Source organism: Pantherophis guttatus, chromosome 3 (genome assembly GCF_059756535.1).
Source record: "Pantherophis guttatus breed Tessera chromosome 3, ASM5975653v1, whole genome shotgun sequence".
In the NCBI taxonomy this organism is placed as follows: domain Eukaryota; kingdom Metazoa; phylum Chordata; class Lepidosauria; order Squamata; family Colubridae; genus Pantherophis; species Pantherophis guttatus.
The window spans coordinates 148,633,802-148,656,676 of record NC_142065.1 but is presented as its reverse complement, the minus strand read 5'-3'; the positions used below and the strand labels follow the sequence as shown (position 1 = coordinate 148,656,676).

Genomic DNA, 22,875 nt, shown 5'->3' with positions numbered 1-22,875 from the left:
TTTCTTCAAAGTTGTTTGGTTGGTCAATTGATTGATTGATTGCATTTATAGGGCCACCTGTTTCATATACATCCTGAGTGGCTAAAAATTGAAACAGAATATTAAATTAAAATTTTCATTTATGGATCCTATACTTTAGAAATTAGCAAGTGCCCATATTTTCGGGCACATCAATAGGACGCATTTCAAGAGAAGTCTGTCTTATTTGTTTCAGTAAAGAGCAAATTTCTTTTCATCCCAGTTCATGTAGGTTTAGGTGACATTGAAATGTAGGATTCTTGGTTCTGTTAACTCTATCTAGGAATGTAATTGGTTATAGGGTTTTCCTTTTTGGTGTGCCAAGGCCATTGAAGTAGAACAGAAGCAACTGCTCTTTCTGCTTTCTTATTTTATTCTTTTGCATATAATTTTTATTAAGGACTAGCTAATAACCCAGCACTGCCCGGGTATTTATAGACATCAAAGTGTTCATCTGACAGGGAGCCATCGAGAGGGGCCTTCCTTCCCCCTACTCCCATGCCCATCATCCCTCCCCTCTCCCTTCCCCCTCCCACCCCCCCTACCTGTGCCACCATCCGTTTTACCATTTCCTCAAACTGGGCCTGGAACATCAATTCCTGACCTGGGCCATGCTGCGCCTCCTCCACCCCGCTGAAATAGGCTGGGTCTCCTCTGTGGCCTCCATACCTGTTTCACCTCAGTTGATGTGGTCCCGTCCTTTGTTCGATGAGTTGGGGCAAAGGACGATCCTGGGAAAACGGGCCAGAAGTGGGGGTGGATGATCTGGTTAGGGCGTGGCGCACTCAATCAAAGTCCTCTGTACTGGCCTAATTAGGCTCCCTTCGCTTCATAGGCCTACTGTGTGAGGGAGGCCTAGACCCCACTGTGAGGTCGCATGGTCAATCAAAGGCCTCTACTGGCCTAATCAGGCTCTCTTCATAGGCCTATTGCTGTACGGCCCTAATCAGGATCCCTTCCCCCTCCCATGACATAACGAACAAATGTCTCTAGGACGCTGCACTCACTCCTTAAAGACCCAGGCTTTCCAGAGTTATGCTGGAACACACACACACACACACCAGGGGTTGCCCTGGTTACCCCACAGTGCTTGCCTCCAGAGGATAAGTCATCTGTGTACCAAGTTTGGTCGAAATTGTTTGAGGCATTCCAGAGTTATGCTTAAACAAACATACATACATACATACATAGATCCTGCTTGTAAACAAATTCAGTAACCCTTCTGACTCATATGACTGTTGCAGTGTCCCTAAGTCATGGGATCAACTTTTATGACCTGACAAGCAAAGTCAAAGTGCTTTTTCAAAGTGAAAAGGCCAGTTTCACTTAATAACTGTTACTAACATAAATAACTGGAATGATTTACAACAACTGTGGCAAGAAAGGTGGTCAAATGCTTGCTTAGCAACAGAAATGTTGGGCTCAATTGTGGTCATAAATTAAGGACTGCCTGTACTTGGTGTCCTTTAAAAGGCTCTATCATGGCTGCAAAAAATGTGGCTCATCCCTTGTCCCCCAGTGCTTAAACTCAAGGAAGAGCGTTGACCTGCAATTTCCTTGCAAGGAGCAGCCATCTGGAGCACATGTTCACGATGTCCTGCCCATGCCTTATCCACAGAGGTTTTGAAGAACCAGTCTACTCACCAGTTCTTCAGTCTTTGCCATGGTCATCAACTCCACTTTTGCAGAGACATCTTCAATTCTCTATATCTTCCTAAGAAGTCCCCAACCCCTTTCTGCTTCCAACTCGTGGTGCATTGAAATTAAAGAGTTTATTTTAGCATCTGAGATAAAAAATAACTAGAATCCTCCCCTGCCTATATCAACAGTTCAATAATAATACATGAAATAATAAAATGACCCCTCAGGGAACCCAACCTGATGTTTTCTGACTGCTACGTGGTAAAATTAGCAGTGCTTTCAATGTTGAACCTAGAATAGGATAAATCTCAATAGCTTCACAAACACATATATCCCATTTTACTACGATTCTCTTGAAAATAAAAATTGAACAAGGTAAAGGATTTTTAATAGAAGTAACTAGGAATTGCAGAAGAAAGATTTTAACTTATCCAAGTCTGATTATTTGCTTCCAGTTAATATTATCTTTACTTGAAAATATATGTTTGAGGGGTTATGGAGATACTTTGAATATAAAAAAAAATGATGCAAATGACTAGCTGTCTGCAAGGAATATAAATGCTTCCATTCCCCACCATCCAGTCAGAGCTGAAGAAGCTTTTTGGATGAGAAGTGAAACGTCTTCAAAGAAAAGAAAAAAAACGAAGTCCAGTTGCCTTCTGAAAAAAGCACATTTGGAGCTTTGTTCTGATGTTTCCGCTTCTGACAGACGGTTGTATTTCATTCAGACATCCCGACACTGAACACCCGGGAATAAGGCAATGGCAACACTGCCGAGAAACTCTTAAAAATGTAATCTCCAATACTTGAGATCTTGTTGAAAGCATCTTAACTTATTGTAATTTATCTGCTTCCTGCAATTCTTGTAAGACAGAGGCCTTCAAACTTGGCAACTTTAAGACTTGTGGACTTCAACTCCCAGAATTCTCCAGCCAGCATAGCTGGCTGGAGAATTCTGGGAGTTGAAGTCCACAAGTCTTAAAGCTGTAAAGTTTGAAGACCTCTGTTGTAAGAGATGGGCTGAAAACTCTGGGCAATACGCCGTTTGGCCATAGCTTTTGCAAAAAGGAAAAAAACAAAAACAAAACCCAGCCCGCAACTCCGGGCGTTGTACTGATCGGCCCGTGTCACGTGTATTGCTCTCCTGCAGTTGTTGAACACCCGGGTTAGTTCGATAGTAAAAGGATCGTTTGACAGCAGGCTTGTTTATTCTTGCTCTGCAGCCCCCTGCGATTGTTCCTGCGCCAGAGAGTAAGTAACCACATTTAATGGAGATTCCTGAGCTTTTGCATTCATGACTCATTAATGCATTTGCATTTGATTCGTATTATAGTACGGCAAAGGACAAGGGTAAGAGACTTTCAGGTTGCGTATATTATTGCATTGTATCCCGGGGTAAGTATAGTTTGATAGATGATGAAGTTTTGAGGCAATGCATGCCTGCAGCTATAAATCAGATATTATTGAAAGCAAATGTCTATGGAGATTCTCAGTCATCCAGCTCATGGCTGTCTCAAAGGTGTTTTTTCAAGAGGCACCTGGACTTTATGGGTCTTTCTTTCTTTCTTTCCCTTCCCCCCTCCCTCCCTCCCTCCCTCCCTTAGCTTCTTGGATGAAAAGCTAAATATCTTCAAAGAAAAAAACTCCCAGAAACTCCAGTTGCCTCTTGAAAAAGCACCTTCGGGATATTGAATTCACTTTTCCCATAATTGTCACAGGATCGGCAGAGTTACATTTATCCAGTTTGCTCTAGTAGTTTAAAGGCTACAAACTAGAAATTGGGAGAGATTGAGTTCAAGCCAGCCTTTAGGGTTTGACTTTGGGCCAGTCACTGTCTTTCAGACCACCTTACAGGGTTGTTGTTTTTGTGGGGAAAATAGGAGGCGGAAAGAGTATTAGGTATGTTTACTGCCTTGAGTTATTTAAAAAAATAAGGCAGAGTATAAATAAATAAATAAAATAAGAATAAGGTCCCTGATTATATTCTCTTGATTTATGTAGCATTTTCTCTCAGATTACCTATACAGTACATATAGTACATACAATTTAACATAGAGATTGTATGAGACGCACAGTAACTGCATGTTTCATACATTGATGATCTCTGGAATGAATATGTTTTCCCCCCATTTGTATTCATCCTTCCTCCCTGAACTGCAAAATTTAGCTCAAGGTAACTTAATAAGATAATACAGGCTGAGAATCTTGTTTTCCTGACATCTGTTTCTTATTCTGTTTCTCTTCTATTGTATCTGCTTCTTACTCAGCCCAAAAGTTAGGAAAAATAATTGGCTAAAAGAATATAATTCCAGTGTTTTGTATTTAATCAAGCATATATGTAAAGCATATTCAAAACAACCCTACATAGTTACGCAGTTTATCCTGCTTTTTCATCATACAAAATTTATTTCTCTCCACAGAAACCATGTACAATATGGCAAAACGCTAACTCAAACCGACTGAATTTTTTTTTTCAGAATAGTTAGTGAATCTGAGATTGTCCAAAGACTTTACCCTTAAGTAGGGAAGCAGCAAGAGAAGACATACAGACTGGCTTTTAAATATCCATCTTAAACATGGAAGCATTTCTAGAAATATTTTTTTTTAGGTTTTCTATATGCTATAGACTAGGGGTCTCCAACCTTGGCCACTTTAAGACTTGTGGACAGTAAAGCTGGCTGAGGAATTCTGGGAGTTGAAATCCACAAGTCTTAAAGTGGCCAAGGTTGGAGACCCCTGCTATAGACAATTAAAAGGCAGAGCAATAACTTAAGTAATCTTAGCTACAAAGGTAAATTTTCAGGCGATAATTGTAAGAGCTAAGAAGATGAGAAATAATATAATTTAGCTCTCAGGACTTCCACTAATTAAAGCATTTCTAACTTGAGCATTAGTCTCAGTAGGATTTAGATTCTGATCACCATCAATATGATCCAGCTTAAATGTTGTGTTATGTTCCAGGATGGGATTGGACTGGATTGGCTTCAGCTACGCAGCTTTAGTAGCTTCTGGTGGAATAATTGGCTATGCAAAAGCAGGTAAGAGTATTGGTGTCTCCTTGATCATAGAGTTCTTAAAATGGAAAGTTGTGAAGTAAGAAGGTTTTTTTTTCTTTCCAACATGCATTTTTCAACCTGCATTCTGATAATAAGCTGCCGTTATTATGCTTGTGATAAGATGGTGTTTAACTGTTGCAGGGAATAAATTCCTCCTACTTGAGATACTCCTTTTGGGATGATAATCTCACAAAACAGCCTCTGCTGCTACGTACTGATATCTTATTGTACCACCCAATTTTGTATGGTACAAGTGATATTGCTTTTGTCTTTATTAATTTATTGTTTTTTTTCTGTCTTGCATTTTGATCTACTGAAGAGTTAAAAGCAAGCCAAAAGCTCTCTGGATAAGTAGTGCTGAGGACAAGCACTACAATTTATTGCTTTAATTAGTGTTTGAAAGATCCATATTCTGTCTAAGATTCATGAAGTTAAAATAATTTTTTTTTCCATCAGTTAATGGCATACTTTCAATTTCAAAACTGATCTATGAAATATGACTAATGGTTTATTGAAAATAAATGACGCTAATGTATTTTAATTTTAAGTTTGAAAGAGAAAAAAAATAACATGATTTTTAATTGAAGTTTCTCCCTTTCCTGGAGTGCTTTTGAAGGGGAATGCAATGTTTTTTCCAGGTCTTTACACTGGTCTAATAGAAGATTCTATGAAGATAGCAACTTTGATTTATGTGTTCTTGGAAGAAGGCTATATGTTTTCCCCTCACTAGCACAAGGGCATTTTTAATAAATAATTAAGAATCACGTTATTACTAATAAATAATACGGAACTGTGAATATCAGAGTAACTGTGAAAATCAGAGTATTGCAACAAAAATTCCCTTGGCCTATCTTCTTTTCTAAATTTATCTGTATAAATTTCATCTGCCTTCAAAACCTGTTATGTGTACATTTGCAGTATGGTAAGACTTTTTCATATCATATACAGTTTTCCATCTGGTCCTCTGGCAGGATGCTCATCCTAGCCTCTGAGGATAAGTGAGAATTGGGGGAACAGATTCAAATGCTGTTTTGTTGTTCTTGTCATTCCACTGTGGGTTAGAGATCCTATGGATAAAAATAAAAGCAATGATATCAGCCATGCATTTAATACAACTGCTTGGAGAACTTTAAAGAGACTTTTAAGTTCTAATACTGACATGTATTTCTAGAGCCTTTTGAAGTGTATTTGTAATTACATGTAGTCCTCGTTTAACTACCAGTTGCTTAGTGATAATTCAAAGTTAAAATGGAGCCCCCCCAAAAAGGTACTTACGACCTGGTTCTGGAGTCTGACAGCCCCACACACATATACAACCTGAAGTCATGTTATTGTATTTTGGTTGTTTGGCTCACATTTATGGCTTTTTGCATTGTCCCATGATCATGTGACCTGTCAGCGTTCCAAGTAATGCACCCATTGAAAGTAGAACTTTGAGGCAGGTAGATTCCTCAAAGAACAGTTTATTGGATACATCATATTGGCACAACTGGTGAAAAATGATTCTGAAAGTTCCCGCAGTTTTCACCTAATTAAAAAGTGAAAGTTTTTCCCGTCCCCCAAGTCATCAGTCATTGTCCAATAGAGGTGCTGACCAGTTGCTTGGTTACTTCACTCCTCCTCTCCTAGTCACCTGTTGGAATGACCTTGGTTCCCACAAGAAAACTTTTTGCTTTGACTGCAAAGCCTGTTAACTATTGCCCCCTCCCTGTCCCCTCTTCTGCCTTGTGGCAAACCTGAAGCCACAAAGATGGCCTCAGCCAGGATCGCTTCAGGGTTGACAGACCATGATTTTGCATGGTTTTTGCTGGTTTCTGGCATTTCCAGTTTCTAGCAAAACAGCCATTGAATCAAATGGACTTGCTTAATGACCATAGTGTTTACTTAACGACTATGGCATTCACTTAACAATTAAGTGTTTGCTTAATGACCATCGCAAAAAGACCATCGTAAATTTGGCATGGTTATGTGGTGACCCACTTAACGACTGCTACCACTTACAACCATAATTCCAGGCTCAATTATAGTTGCAAGTTAAGGACTACTTGCATGATATCAGACTTTTTGCAATTTCATAATAGTCTTGTAAAGATGAAAAAGAAATGGCTCCATAAAAGGAAATCTTAAGGTCTTTCAATATTTATTTATTTATATTTATTTATTTATTGGTTCGATTTATATGCCGCCCTTTTCCAGAGACTCAGGGCAGCTTACAATGCATTAAGCAATAGCCTTCATACTTTTGTATATACCTGCTTAGTAGGGCTTTCGCCCCCCCCAAGCGGTGTTCTTTTTTATACAAAGTCAGCTTATTGCCCCCACAAACCGGGTCCACATTTTACCTACCTTCAAGGCTGAGTCAACCTTGAGCCTTGTGAGATTTGAACTTGCAATAATTGCAGGCAGCTGGTCTTATCTTAACAATGCTTTAGACTGCTGTGCCACCAAGGCTCTAGAGCAGTGATGGCTAACCTTTTTGCTATCACGTGCCAGGAAGGGGAGGCGGGGGAGATTCATGAGTGTGCACGCGCCCACAACCATAATTCTATGTGCCCCGCCCTGCGCATGCATGCATGACGCCCGCCCTCCCCACCCCCCGCTCCTGGCACACAATGGCCCGGTAGGCCCGTTTTTCTTTCTCACCTGGCTCCAGATCTTCTCTATGCATCTGGGGAGGGCAAAAACAGCCTTCCCCACCCCCTCGGAGGCCCAAAATGGCCCGTTTCCCAACTTCTGGTTGGAAGGAAGTGACATTTTTTGTTGTCCCCAGTCTCCAGAGACTCCTAGAGCGGCTGAGATGGCGTGCCAGTGATATGGCTCCGTGTGTCACCTGTGGCACGCGTGCCATAGGTTCACCATCACGGCTCTAGAGCTTATGATGCTTCAGTTTCTGTAAATAGAACAGGAAACATTAACAATCATTATTGAAAGCCCCTGCAATTTGATTAATAGGACTGTTCAACAATAATTCAAAATATTGATGTTTCTTCAGTTTTTTAAAATCACCTCTCCATATCAGTGGTGGGTTGCTGCCATTTTGCCCCAGATCGGGCAAACCGGTAGTGGCAGCAGCAGGAGACTCCGCCCACCCGTCCGGATGCTTCTGCCCATGCACAGAAGTGGCGCACATGCGAGCGCACACGCACCCACGAGCGAACCGGTAGCAATGGGTTTGAAACCCGTCCCTGCTCCATATATAAACTCCTTAATAGAACTAAAAATACTTTTTTGGGGGGGCAAGCAATTAATATTCTAGATAAATTCGTGAGAACCAGCTTGGTGTAGGGATTAAGGCACCAGGCTAGAGATTGGGAGACAATGAGTTCTAGTTCCATGTTAGCACAAAGCCAATTGGGCCGGTCATTCTCTCTCATCTTTGGGAAACAGGCAGTGACAAACCACTTCCAAAAATCTTGCCAAGAAAAGTACAGGGACTAGTCCAGGCAGTTGCCAGGGATCAAGACACTTTGAAGGCGCACACACAAAAATATAAGACCGTACTCTTTATGTTTTCATTACTTTAATTAGTTTTTCACTATTCCTTTCCTTCGTACTCCATTCTGTTCTCCATGCTATCCTCCTTTCCTTTTCTCCTTCCATTTATAATTCTTTGGATACAACATCTTTTAAAAGATGGTGTAAATGATGTCCTCTGACTAGTGGTACTTAATGCTTCCTGTTTAATAGATTTTAGAAGTAAACTAACATTCCAATGAAATCTAAAAAAAAAATAATCCCAAGCAACAACAAAATAACAACAACAAAATACTATTGTCTGTCCAATGTCCATTTCTCTTTAACAATCACAGTTCATTTTGTTTATTCAAGGTAGTGTCCCATCTTTAGCTGCTGGTCTTCTTTTTGGTGGGATAGCTGGACTTGGAGCATACCAACTGTCTCAAGACCCAAAGAACATTTGGCTTTCTCTGAGTAAGTCTGCCTTAAACAAATAGATATGTAAGACTCATAAATATAATTATTACAAGCCTTTGATTTCAATGTGTTTAATACCATTTGTTTATAAGAGTACAGTTGATTTTGCTCAACAGCAGCAAAATCCTCCAATAGGATTCCTTCCATAGGAAATTGCAAAAATCCTATGCATTTTTTAAAAAATAAGGCACTAATTTGCAGTAAATTAGGGCAGATATTAAAAACTGGTACAAAATACTATTTTGGAAACCATTTGATGGATGAAAATTACATTACCAAAAAAGTATATAAAAGTGCTAATAGATTTAATTCAAATCCATTATGTTAACCATTAATCCCATTATGTTAACTATTAATCCCAATGAGTTAGCTCATTCCCCCAAGAAATACTAGATGTTAAATAAAATGAAATTATTATTCAGATTTATTGGGATGATTTGGTTTGCTCAAAAAACTGAAGAAGCTTCTTGGATGAGAAGCAAAACGTCTTCAAGGAAAAAACAAAGTCTACTTGCTTTTTGAAAAAGCACCTCTGGGATGTTTGCTCAATTTACCATTGTAGGCCAAAAAATACAAAAGAGAGATATAGAAAAAGGGGGAAAATATGTCTTTGAAATAAAACATAATTTTAAAAACCAGATAAAAAAGAGGACTGTTGGGATATGTTTGAGGTGAAAGTGCAAGTATTCTTAAAAATTGTTCAGTTGAGAATGTTGCAATGTAGGGAGCGCATCTTTTGACTCAGAGAGTTTTTAAGAGATAAGATATTAAGTGAACATTGTTGGCTTTTCATTATCATCCTTTTCATGTTGGCAGTTCCTTACAGAAACACCCATGAGATAATAATGTATCGCATGTATTCTGTTTTTTAAATATATATATATACTTTTTTTTAATTAGTTGCTTCTGGAACCTTAGCTGGCATTATGGGAATGAGATTCTACAACTCGGGGAAATTCATGCCTGCAGGATTGATTGCTGGGGCAAGGTATTAAGCTGTATGCTTTTATGTTCTCACTGTTGCATTAAGGGTGTGATCTTGTGTTAACTTTTAAGGGAGTTTTATTAAAGGTACTGAGATTTATGCAGTGATGGGATTCAGCTGGTTCAGGCAAACTGGTAGTTAAATTGCTGGCTGGCCCGAGGAATGGTTGTTGTGGAAGAAGGGAGATATGGAATGATAGAAGAGCAACTCCAAATATATTTTAAAGTTTTAAGATGAAGAATGAACCAATATGGAAACCAAAAGATAATATGTGTGATAAGAATGGTTAAAGAGATTGTACATTTATATATATTTTATGAGAAATAAAAATAAAAATCTTTTATAAAGAAAAAAATTGCTGGCTGGCCCCTCCCCTTCCCACCCCTTCCAGGAGTCCCTGTACGCCCCATTTTGACTCCCAGGCAGTGGTGGGATTCTGCCGGTTCTAGGCGGTTCGGCCGAACTGTTTGTTAAATTTCTGGCTCGCCCCGCCCCTTGCCAATAAATAGTGGGGGCGGGGCAGGGAGAGCGGTGGGCGAGCCAGTAATTTAACAAACGGTTCGGTGTTTTTTTGTAATTTATTGGCCTCGCAGCACACCGAACCATTTGTTAAATTGCTGGCTTGTCCGCCCCTCGCCTTGCCCCGCCTCCCACCCGCGCGGCGTCAGCCTACTCTAGCCCAGGGCTGGGCAATTGTGCCTCTTTTACAACCTGTGGACTTCAACTCCTGCCTAGCCCATTCTGGGGAATTATGGAGAATTCTGGGAGTTGAAGTCCACAAGTTTTAAAGCTGCCAAGGTGGGAGACATCTGCTGTTACACTGTAGAATCCTTTCAAGCATGAAGATGGCCAAGTAAGTATCCTCCTTGAGAGACAACAGTTGAATATCAGGAGGGCTCTTAGAGGGCAGGGCTACATTTGGAAATTTTTGCATTTTTGCAGGTGGTGCAATACGATCTGGTGTCTGCAATGGAGAGCACAATCCGGCTTCTTCTCTCTGCTGTAAGTGCGGCATCAGGATTCCACCTTGGTATATTTGGTATATTTGCAGCACAAGGCAGCCCTCATCTCCTGCCACTTGGGACTCGGAGCGGTAAACAGCGTCTGGTTCGGGGAGCAGCTGGATTTTGCTCTCCATTGCTCTCTCGGCCCCCTGCAAGCTCTCATCTCTCAAGAAGCCCAACCAAAGTTTCCCGCACCACTTCACTTCGAGAGACGAGAGCTTGCAGGGGGCTGAGAGAGCAATGGAGAGCAAAATCCGGCTGATCCCCAAACCAGACGCTGTTTACCGCTCCGAGTCCCAAGTGGCAGGAGATGAGGGCTGCCTTGTGCTGCAAATATACCAAATATACCAAGGTGGAATCCTGATGCCGCACTTACAGCAGAGAGAAGAAGCCGGATTGTGCTCTCCATTGCAGACACCAGTTCGGCCCCCTGCAAGAGAATGAGAGAGAGAAAGTGGGGGAGAGTGGGGGAGAGAGAGGGAAAGAGAAAGGGGGGGAGAGAAAGAGAATGAGAGAAAGAGGGGGGGAGAGAGAGAAAGAGTGGGGGAGAGAGAAGGGGGACCGGTCAAAAGTGTGAGGACCTGTCAGAAATTACTTTTTTCAGCCCTCTGGATAGTCCCTATGTGCATATGGACTACTCAGAGGGCTGAAAAAGTTATTTTTGACCGGTCCTCGCACTTTTGACCAGTCCTTGAACTTACGACTGTCCTCACATTTTACGTTTTGCGCCCTATCTTGAAACTGTGGTGAAGAGAAGTAGTGGTGAAATGATTGACACAGTTGTTAAGAATGCCACAATGGGCATAAATGTGAGGATGGTCATAAGTGTGAGGACCAGTCAAAAATGCGGGGATCAGTCAGAAATGACTTTATTCAGCCCTCTGAGTAGTCCCTATGCACATAGGCACGCCCACCTGGTCACATGATCAGCTAGCCATGCCTACCCAATCACATGACCAGCTAGCCACACCCACCCAGTCACATGACCACCAAGCCAAATCCCCAACTGAGCCACGCCCACAGAACCAGTTGTTAAAAAAATTGAATCCCACCACTGCTCCCAGGTAAGTGCAGGGAGGCCTACTAGGCCCAAAATGGGGCGTAGGGGGGCAGCACATCCCCCCTGCAGTCCATTTTTGCTCCCAGGAGGGTGCAGGAGGCCAAGTGCTGCCTGTCACACACCCTGGCCACACACATGGTCATTAGGGCAGAGAACCGACTGTTAAATTATTTGAATCCCACCACTGGATTTATGTCTAAGGATACAGCACCATGCTACAACTGTGTTTTTCAAAAACTGACAATTAGTAAAAATAGCCTTTTTAAATTTTAATAGTTTTAGATTAAATAATATGTTTATCAAATAGGACAAAAATGACATTGAGCAGTCCCATAATTTTGGAAACTGTGGGACTGAACTACAGTATATCCAAAATGTTTCTCTTTCTTTTTCTTCCACCTACTCTGACCACAAGTATGTATGTTATTTTCAGGCTGAGGACCATGCTTGGCCATTAAATGATGTGTCAGCATGTGATCAGAAATAGGAGAAGAAAGTGGAACAGAAACTAAGTTAGGCTTAAGTTAGCCTTAAATTAGCTTTCAGTTAGCACTGTTAATACCATTCATCTGATTCCATGTATTTAATAATTTTTTCTCTTCTGTCACATTAAAAATGAGAATTTAGCAGTGGTCAAATTCACTTACCTTCGCTACCAGTTTGCAAATATGAGTGCGCGTGTCTCCTCCACGCATGCGCAGAGCCTTCTGCATGTGCAGAGGGTCAAAAACGGGATGTGATGACGTCTGGGTGGGTCCTGAGCTGGATAGAACCAGCTGAATTTCACCATGGTCTGCCTCCCATTTTACAACCAACTGCCTTACTCTAAGCCACAGGTGTCAAACCTGTGGCATCACGTTGCCCTTACATGACGTACAGTGATGTTTTTTCCCTTCACGGAGCTGGGGTAGGAGTGGCCTGTGCGTGATGCATCTGGCCTGCGGGCTGCCAGTTTGACACCCGTGCTCTAAGCCATGTTTTCAATTTTGACAACCTTGGCAATATGCTGGTTGGGGAATTCTAGGAGTTGAAGTCCACACATCTTAAAGTTACCAACATTGAGAAACACTGCTCTAGAGTAAAGTGACCACAATGATTGCATGTCAATATCTCTATCAAGAACATTTCTTGTTTGTATCTGCAGCAAGCTACAGCGACACCAAAACTATGTCTTCTTGCAGTACCATCATTATGAGTTCCTATCTGATGTCTGGTAGCAATGTGGCATTTCCATGATTTTATTTATTTACTTAATTATTTTTACTAATAACTCAAGATGGAGAACATACCCACCATGCCTTCCTCCTCCTATGTTCCTCACAACAACAACCGTGTGAGGTGCTTGGGCTGAGAGAGAGAGAGTGTGAGTGAGTGACTGGTCCAAGGTTACCTAGCTGCCTTTTATGACTAAGACAGGACTAGAACTCACAGTCTCCCAGTTTATAGCCTGATACCTTAACCACTAGACAAAATTCTCCCCCACCAATGTATTTGCTTTCCCTTTTTTGTCTCTAATTAAACCCAAAACCAAACTGTTTGGGATAGGGCATTACTGTCAAAAATATTCCATTTCCTTTTATTTCCCATAAACTGTCTGTGGTTTTTTTTCTTTCAAGTCTGGTGATGGTTGGAAGACTTGGGCTGAAGATGTATGACAAACCGCACAATGAATAACAGGACGTCCTCTGTGGCTAAGAAGACAGATCACACATCAGCTCAAATATGCCATGCTAAGATCAGCAAAGCACATATCCTGATTTTATAAGTGATCAGATTAAAAGTAAATGTGTTTGTGAATATAGACACTCTTTTCTATACAAGCATTTCTTTCTCCATTCCAATAGGAACTATTGTTTAGTATGGTAAATTCTTTGTCATATTCCATTCCAATACCATAAAGTGGTAACGAGAAGTAGCTGGAAAAAGACAAAGAAGTAGGTTGGCTGATCTAAGAGAGAGAAAAAATAGGGTCACCTAATATTCCTTTCTACTCCTGTGTCTTTTATAGAGTTGTGTGGGAGGTTTCTGACACTATTTGCTGGCGACACATTATCTCACCCAACTCAGGGAGCAAAATGACTTGTGTAAACATTTCCAGTGTGAAGGAGCCAATGATTTTTCCCTTGCCTGCGGTGCTCCAGATGCTTAGGTCTCTGCAGTTGCCTTAAGACAGCTTACCATAACCTGGTGTTGATCTGATTTATAGGAAATACACCATTTCATCATTCTCAACCAAGATGGTCAGTTGCTGGAAATGAAGGGGTTTCCAGATCCATATGCAGGAAAGATATCAGGATGAAGGAACAATAGATTGAATTTTGAGCTCTTGGTTTGTCCCTGAAGAAACGGAGATCCTCTTACCCGTCTAAAATGCTCCTAAAATAAATTGTCTTTTGTGAATGAATCTCTATGGTACATTGTACTCTTGTCTTCCTTCTCAAGTTGTTGTTTATCAACTGTTTACAAGAAGGGGCTGAAATACAATCTTTAATCATGAATCTGTGCCTTGTTAAAACCACTGAATTTGTTCTTATCTATGAGCTATTCATGTTATTAAAACCTTCCTAAATTACATAAAGCTTCAATCATACTGTGATTTCTTTAAAGAAAGTTTCTGACACGGTCTAGAAATTGTAGGAGTTTGCTGTAACATGTACAAATACTTTGCAGTCTTCAAGATCAAAACTTGTTTTGCAAACAACTTCAGATTGGTCTTCTTCCACAGAATGCTTCAGAAATCCTGCAAGCCAAGAAAAGAGGATTTCTGTCAGCTCAGAATAGGCTCAGGTACTCCTTGATTTACAATAGTTCGTTTAGTGACTATTAGAAGTTACAACAGTACTTTTAAAAAGGACTTATGACTGTTTTTCACTCTTATGACCATTGCAGCATCCCCATGGTCTTATGATCAAAATTCAGATGCTTGGCAACTGCCCCCTATTTATGACCGTTGCAGTGTCCCAGAGTCATGTGATCACCTTTTGTGACCCGATAAGCAAAGTCAATGGGGAAGACAAATTCATTTAGCAACCGTGTTACTAACTTAAAAACTGCAGTGATGCACTTAACAACTGTGTCAAGAAAGGATGTAAAATGGGGCAAAACTCATTTAACAACTGTCTTGCTTAGCAACAAAAATGTTAGGCTAAATTGTGGTTATAATTTGAGGGCACGATGATGATGATGATGATGATGATGATGATGAAAACTGGAAAAAATGTGGTCATATACTTTACTGAGAGCGAAATTAGAAATGATATCCTGCAAAAATCTTTTCACACTTCTGTACAAGTGGGGGGCTCACGACTTGAAATCTTTAAAGAATTACCTCCTAAAATGCTGAAAGCTAGAAAAGAATTTGGTTTTCTTGTTAAGGAATTGAAAAATTTACAGATACCCTTCCGGTGGGACGCACCAGCTGGGATAATTTTTAGATATAAGGGAGAAGGATATCGGTTGAATACCGTGGAGAAGGCACAACACTTTTATAGTACTATTCTTAAGGAAAGAACACCATCTCCACGTACATCTACAGTTTTGGAGATTAAGGAGAGTGAAGAGAGGCAATTGAAAGAACAGTCTAAGCAGGAATTAGAAAACGTGCAAGGTGCAGAAGGAGGTTTTCTGAGTGAGCCCTTGTTGGATTCTTCTCCAATTTTGGATTTGATTCAGTTGACTGAAGTTAAAGATCAACGTATAACTAGAGCTCAATCCAAGCTACTTAAACAAAAGCAACAACAACAACAGGAAAGACAAGACAAGAAGGCAGTTAAGAGTACCGTACAAGAGAGTGGAGCTATGGGAGGAGCGAGATCGAAGCTCTCGGATGAACTTCAAATATTTTGCTCTGCGCTCCAGAAAGAGGCTGATGACCTTTAAGTGTCTGTCTTGGAATGTCAATGGGTTGAATTCAGCACAGAAAAGGAAGAAATTATTTACATATTTGAAACAATTTAATAATGATATAATATGTTTACAAGAAACGCATATCACAACTCAAGATCAAAAATATTTGATAAACTCAAAACTAGGAGCACATTATATATCTTCAACTTCGCAGAAAAAGAATGGTGTGGTTATTTATGTAAATAAAAAATTAACAGCGAAAGTTATAGAAGCAGATCAAGATGGTAGGTTTGTAGCAATTGAATTGCTTACAGCAAATGGCCAAATTCTTTTGATTGGAATTTATGCTCCCAACCAACAACAGGATTATTTTTATAAGATGTTACATACTAAAATATTGCAATGGGACTACAGATCTATTTTAATTATGGGAGACTGGAATGGAGTAATTGATTCTAAACTAGATAAAAAGAGCTTGGCAAAGTCTAGAATTAGACTACCACAGACTTTTTTTGATATGAAAGAAGATATGGAATTAAAAGATGTTTGGAGAATACATAATCCAAATGAACTGGATTACACTTTCTTTTCTGATAGACATAGATCCTTTTCTAGGATTGATTTTATCCTGTTGTCAAATGATCTACTTGTTAAGACAAAAAGAACAAAGATTTTTCCAAGAACTCTGACTGACCATAGCCCTGTATGGATAGAAATTGAGATGGATAAGGTTGAGAGACGTTCTTGGAGATTAAATGAGAACTTGTTTAGATATGAAAAAAATACAATAGAACTTAAAAAGCATTTGAAAGAATTTTTTGAAATAAATTTGAATAAAGGTACCCCAATTGAAATTGTTTGGGACGCAAGTAAAGCTTATATGAGAGGGGTACTCATCTACATGAACTCTAAACATAGACTGCTCCGACAAAAGAAAAGATCTGAGTTGGAAATGGAAATAAAGAATAAAGAACAGTTACTTATTAAAAACCCAACAGATGAAAGAATACGAAGTGCTATAAAACTTTTGAAAGACCAATTTCAAATGCTTATGGCGGAACAAGTTGCAACAAGCTTACAATACGCAAAGCATAATACATTTTGCAACGCTAACAAACCGGGCAGATGGTTGGCTTACACATTGAGGAAAAAACAAAGTATACGGACTATTGATAGTATTGATATTGGAGGGAAAGAAATCTTTCAACAAAAACTAATTAAAGAAGCTTTTGTGGATTATTATACTAAACTATATGCCAAAGAAGAGGTGCAGAATGGACTTATAGAAAAATATTTAAAGGATAAGAGAGTTACAAAAATTACTGATCAACAAAAGGAAAGAATGAATTATCCTATAACAGAGGAGGAGATAACAGCAGCAATAAAACAGCTAAAAACAGCCAAAGCTCCTGGCACGGATGGTTTGACTGCAGTGTATTACAAAACTTTACAAGCTGAAATGGTGGGACAACTTAGAGATTTATTTTGCAATATTCAACAAGGGGGTAAAATACCCCCATCTTGGACAACTGCTTATATATCTTTGATACCAAAAGAACAAGTTGGCCCTAAAAAACCAGAGAACTACAGACCAATATCTCTTTTGAACACAGACTATAAAATTTATGCGAAGGTATTAGCCAACAGGTTGATGCCAGTAATCCAAAAGGTGATTCATGCGGACCAAGCGGGATTTATTGAGGGCAGATATATGAAGGACAATGTAAGGCAAGTAATAGACTTATTGGAATATTTTGATAAGAATAAACAGATTTCTGCAGTGCTGGTTTTTTTGGATGCGGAGAAGGCCTTTGATAGAGTGGATTGGAATTTTCTACTAAAGACTTTAAAAAAGATGGGCTTTGGGGACCAATTTATACAGGCGATCTCAGCAATTTATCAAGAGCAAAAAGCACAGATTATTATTAATGGAAGTTTGACGACAGAGTTTAAAATTGAAAAAGGAACAAGACAGGGATGTCCGTTGTCCCCACTTTTATTTATTTTAACATTGGAAGTCTTGCTAAATACAATACGGGACTCTAAAATTTTGAAAGGCATAATGATAAGGCAAGAGGATTATAGAATAAAGGCATTTGCAGATGATCTGGTGGTTACCCTATCACAACCAATGGAATCAACAATCCTGATGAACGACATTATACAAGACTATGGTAGAGTTTCAGGTTTTAGACTGAATTCAAAAAAGACTAAAATGATAGTCAAAAATATGACACAAGATCGTAAACATGAGCTTGAAAGGAGGGCAGGTTTCGAAATTGTACCTAAGGTAAAATATCTTGGAGTTCAGGTTGCAGAATCAAACATGAAATTGTTTCAAAATAACTATGAGGTGTTGTGGCGAGAGGTCCAGAAAGACATGGAGACTTGGAAAAAGCTGCAACTGTCTTTACTTGGAAGAATAGCAGCAGTTAAGATGAACATTTTGCCAAGATTTCTGTTTTTGTTTCAAATGATTCCGGTGCTTAAAAGTGATAAACAACTGAAAGTTTGGCAAACTGGACTTAATAAGTTTGTCTGGAACGAGAAAAAGCCGAGAGTGAAATTGAAAATTATGCAAGATGTTCCAGAAAGAGGAGGCCTTAAACTTCCAAACCTACAGTTATATTATGATGCAGCAGCTTTAACTTTAACAAGTGATTGGTTTGGAAGTAAAAAGGCTGGAATATTGAATGCAGAAAGTTTTGATCTTGAATTTGGATGGCATGCTTACCTATTTTATGATGACAAAGTTGATAAAGTATTTAAAAGTCATATACTTAGAGACTCTTTGATGAGAGTTTGGAAGAAGCACCGACTCAAATGGGATTATAAAATACCGCTATGGCTGGATCTTGGTCATACCTTGTGGAATACAAATATAATGTCACTCGGGGGGGTTTTATACAAAGAGGTTCTTTTTACAGATGCGGGCAGATGGCAGCTGAAGACATTGCAGACACTGTTGGACGAAGGGATTAATTTAACCTGGTTACAATATAATCAATTACAATTGAGATGGAAAGAGGACCAAAAAACTGGTATTATGTTGCATGAGGAAGAATTGGTTAGACATATAAGAGAGAAAGGTCCAATGCATATTAAAAGGCTTTATAATGTTTTGCTAGAAAGGGACTCAGAAACTGAATTAGTTAAAGATTGTATGATTAAGTGGGCACAAAATTTTGAAGAACCAGTGATGTTGGAAACATGGGAAAAAATTTGGGTTCAGAATGTTAAATTTACACAGTCGCAGAATCTGAGGGAAAATTTTTATAAAATGTTTTATAGATGGCATTTAGATCCTAAAAAGTTGTCATGTATGTACCCTAATGTTCAGCCAAAATGTTGGAGATGCGAATGTTTGGATGCTACGTATTATCATGTTTGGTGGACCTGTAGGAAAGTTAAGGCTTTTTGGATAAAAATATGGTGGGTCATGCAGAATGTTTTGAAGAAAAAAATTCAATTTTCTCCACAATTGTTTTTATTGGGTATAGTTAAGGGTTTTACACGGGGTGAAATAAAACTAATATTGTATATGATAACAGCAGCAAGATTGTTGATAGGTAAATATTGGAAGAATGAAGTTTTGCCTACTATCGAGGAATGGACTTTGAAGATGGCAAGTTTTGCAGAGATGGCGAAGATCTCAGCATATTTAAAAGATTGTTCACAAGAGACTTATGAATGGGAATGGAAAAGGTGGATAGAATATGTTCAGAACAAATACCAAACTAGAAAGTATCAAATAGCTTTTATTTGAAAATAATGTATTAGAAATATCTTAATGTAAAGAGACAAAGAGGAAAAATTATATAGGGGGAGGGATGGGTTCAGGTTTATATATCAGTGTTATTATGAGTACATAATAGGGAAGTCTGGGGGGGGAGGGTTAGGGAGGGTTAGGGAGGACGGGAAGTTTGGGGAGGGAGGTGGGGGGGTGAAAAAAAAGGGGTGAAAATGTAATTGTAAAACTTTTGCAATAAAAAAAAAAAAAACTGGAAAAAATCATGAAATATCACGACCTGGCCATCGAAAGTACACGGCTATGGATGAAACATGTAACAGTGATACCCATTGTCATCTGGGCACTTGGTACCATGTCCAAGAATTTTATAAGATACATCAACAAATTACAGCTTCCTGCAATAACACCAGCGGAACTGCAAAAAACCCTGCGCTACTTGGAACATCGTACATCTTAAGAAGGTACTTGATTGATACCTGGGATGCTGGCAGCAACCTGTATCAACAATTAGCACCAGTCAATGGTATTTGTGATGCATTTTTTAATGTTCAGTTGACTGAGTTTCATGTTTAATGAATAAGGTTAATAATAATAATAATAATAATAATAACAATAACAATAACAACAACAACAACAACAACAACAACAACAACAACAATATATTTGCCAGCCATTTTGTGATTTGAAGAAACTCTGAGTCTATATTACAGTGAACCAGAGCCTGTTATCCTCCCTCTAGGTATTTCAGATTCAGCTCTCATAACTTTCCCCTTGCATGACTAATGCATCTAGAAGGCAGCCACTTTGGAAATGCTAATACAGAGGTGGTGGCAACTTCTTAACGTTATCCTTGACTAAGTGAAGACATGGAATGCATTGTATTCTGGACTAGACTTTGAATTTAAGACATGCAAATAGAGAGCGTGGATTATAGTGTGATTCCCCTCAAAAGCCATGACTGCATTTCACAGCAAGATGAATTACAGAACATTCAAGCATTATCCTAAAGCAACAAAAATGCTAACTTTGATTTGTAGAGTGTCCGCAACAATGTTTCATAAACAAGTTGTGTAGGAACGATGAACCTAGCAAAGTAAAAATACTTTTTAAAGGTATTGTTATTGCTGTCTTGAACATTTAGAGGACAAATTTTTGGTTGACAAAGCTACCACACAAAGTGGTTAATTTTATGAAGAGTCACCATGCAGTCACTCCTTCTAATTGTGTCTCTACTACAACCCCGGCCTGATTTTACAGGAAGCAGGGTTGAGCACAGTGGATGTTTGCTTGACTTCAAGGGTTCCAGATAATGCATGCAGACATTAACACATACAAGTCATTTTATTAGCATTGTTTGATGTTAATTAAATAATTGACTTAGGCTACGCTGTTATGTTGTAAGCAATTTCATACTTGTTTCCCCTTTTCACAGATAGTTAGACTGAACACACCACAAACGAACATATTTGGAATTAACTCCTCTGGTCAGAATCCCTGGATCAGATGAGATAGATCAGGGGCGTCAAACTTGATTTCATTGAGGGGCGCATCAGTGTTGTGTTTGACCTTGGGGGGCGACATGGCCAGGGTGGGCATGGTCAGCTCAACATCACTTGTGTCGGGGGTGCCTGTGGTGGCCTGAGCGCTCTTGTCAGCGAAAACGGGCTCCTGAGCTCCGTTTCTGACTGTGACGGCCTCCTGCAACTGTCTGACAGCGAAAACAGAGCTCAGGAGGGCCCTCCCAAGCTTCGTTTTTGCTGGTAAAGGCACCGCAGGCCAGTCCTTCGCTGTTTCCAGGGCAGCCCTGCGGGCCAGATCAAAGCACCCAGTAGGGTGATCCTGATCCGGGCCCCGGGCCTTAAGTTTGACACCTCTGAGATAGATCCTCTTGTAGATGCCAACTGGTTTCATACAGTCTTGAATAATGTCATGACATCATCTTAGAAACCTGTAAGAACTAAAAATGTTAAGCAGAAAAAACTTGTAGAATGCAAACAGCACCCTCCAAAATATTCCAGTGGGTCCTCTTAAATCAAATCTAAAGGCTAAAAACTATGCATCCATAAGAAGAATATCTGATGCACATGGAACTAATTATCTGCATGCTATCGGGATGACTTATGGATCAAGTTTGACAAAGGAGAAGTAAAAGGAATAAGAATAAAACAAATTTGGGATTGAAATCATGTGTTTATGAAATAGAATAGGGGAAAGAAATCGAGAGGTTGAGAGTCAGAGTGATATAGGTGGTAAAGTGTTGGATTAGGACAGTAATGGGTTGCTCCCGGTTCGCACCGGTTTGCAAGAACCAGTAGTAAAAATTTGTAGTAGTTCAGAGAACCGGTAATAACATTGGCTGGCCACGCCCCCAAACTTGTCCCCAGCCGGTCACCGCTCACTTACCCCACCCACCTCATCAGAGGCTTTTTTTTTTTTACTTCTAAAAGCATTTTTTCTACAACCTCTTCAGCTGAAGAGGTTGTAGGAAAAAAAATGCCTTTAAAAGCCTCTGGTGATCCCAGCTGAGTTGCCTGATCGTCAGAGGCTTCTAAAAGCATTTTTTTCTGCAACCTCTTAAGGTTGTAGAAAAAATGCTTTTAAAAGTAAAAAAAAAAAAAGTTGGCCACGCCCACCGTCACATAACCCCCATCAAGCCACCCACAAAATAAGCCATGCCCACAGAACCAGTAGTAAAAAAATTTAGAACCAACCCCTGGATTAGGAGCAGGAAACCAGGATTTCCCATGGTTTAACTTAATTCTAAGTCTATCTTTGCTTTTTAATTATTTTTATATTGGATTTTTATCTTTTTAAGCCCCTGCACGGAGTCACTGAGAGTGAGTTGGGCAACCATACAGTCCTCAATTTATGACCACAATTGAGACCAGAATTTCTGTTATTAAGTGAGTCATGACCTTTTTGCCACGATCGTTAAGCAAATCATTGCAGTGGTTAAGTGACTCATCATTAAGCAAATCCAGCTTTCTCCATTGACTTTGCTTGCCAGAAGCTGGCTGAGAAGATTGCAGATGGCATTCACATGATCCTGGTATACTGCAACCATCGGAAATACATGCCAGTTGCCAATCATCCAAATATTGATCATGCAACCATAAGGATGCTTGTGTTGGTTTTAAGTGCTAAGGCCAGTTGTAAGTCACTTTTTTCAGGGCCATTGTAACTTTGAATAAATGAATGATTGTAAATTGAGAGCTACCTGTATAAATTTTCTTAATAAATAAATACCTTGGCTACATGGAAGCTGAGCAGGTACCTTCAGACCAGCCATTCTCATTCAACCAAGCTATTTTTACAGGAGAAAAATTGGAGAAGAGAGTTTTATGTACTGTATGCTTTTGGGAAAAAAGCAACATGATGAGTTTAACTGCCTGGTGTTTAATTGACTAGGTTAGTTAATCTATTTTGTTTTTTCCCATAATACTTTACTACATCTTAAGAATATCCACAAGATTCAAGGTTCGTTCAAAATTTTTGAACACAAAGTTTTTGTGTTGTCATGAGACACGTTCTATTCCTTTCATCTGTGTGTACAATGTCACTGTGCACTTGCAAAAAGCAGC

At 39.5% G+C, this 22,875-nt stretch overlaps 1 protein-coding gene across 1 annotated transcript; it reads left to right on the top strand.

Annotated features, from left to right (window-relative positions):
- Positions 1 to 2,599: 2,599 nt before the first annotated feature.
- Positions 2,600 to 14,275, top strand: LOC117672494 (transmembrane protein 14C-like). Its single transcript, XM_034429170.3, has 5 exons — positions 2,600 to 2,910; positions 4,621 to 4,697; positions 8,544 to 8,645; positions 9,549 to 9,636; positions 13,314 to 14,275. Exons 2-5 carry the CDS (start codon positions 4,622 to 4,624, stop codon positions 13,369 to 13,371), a joined length of 324 nt encoding a protein of 107 aa, XP_034285061.2. The 5' UTR covers positions 2,600 to 2,910; position 4,621; the 3' UTR covers positions 13,372 to 14,275.
- The last annotated feature ends 8,600 nt before the right edge of the window (positions 14,276 to 22,875 follow it).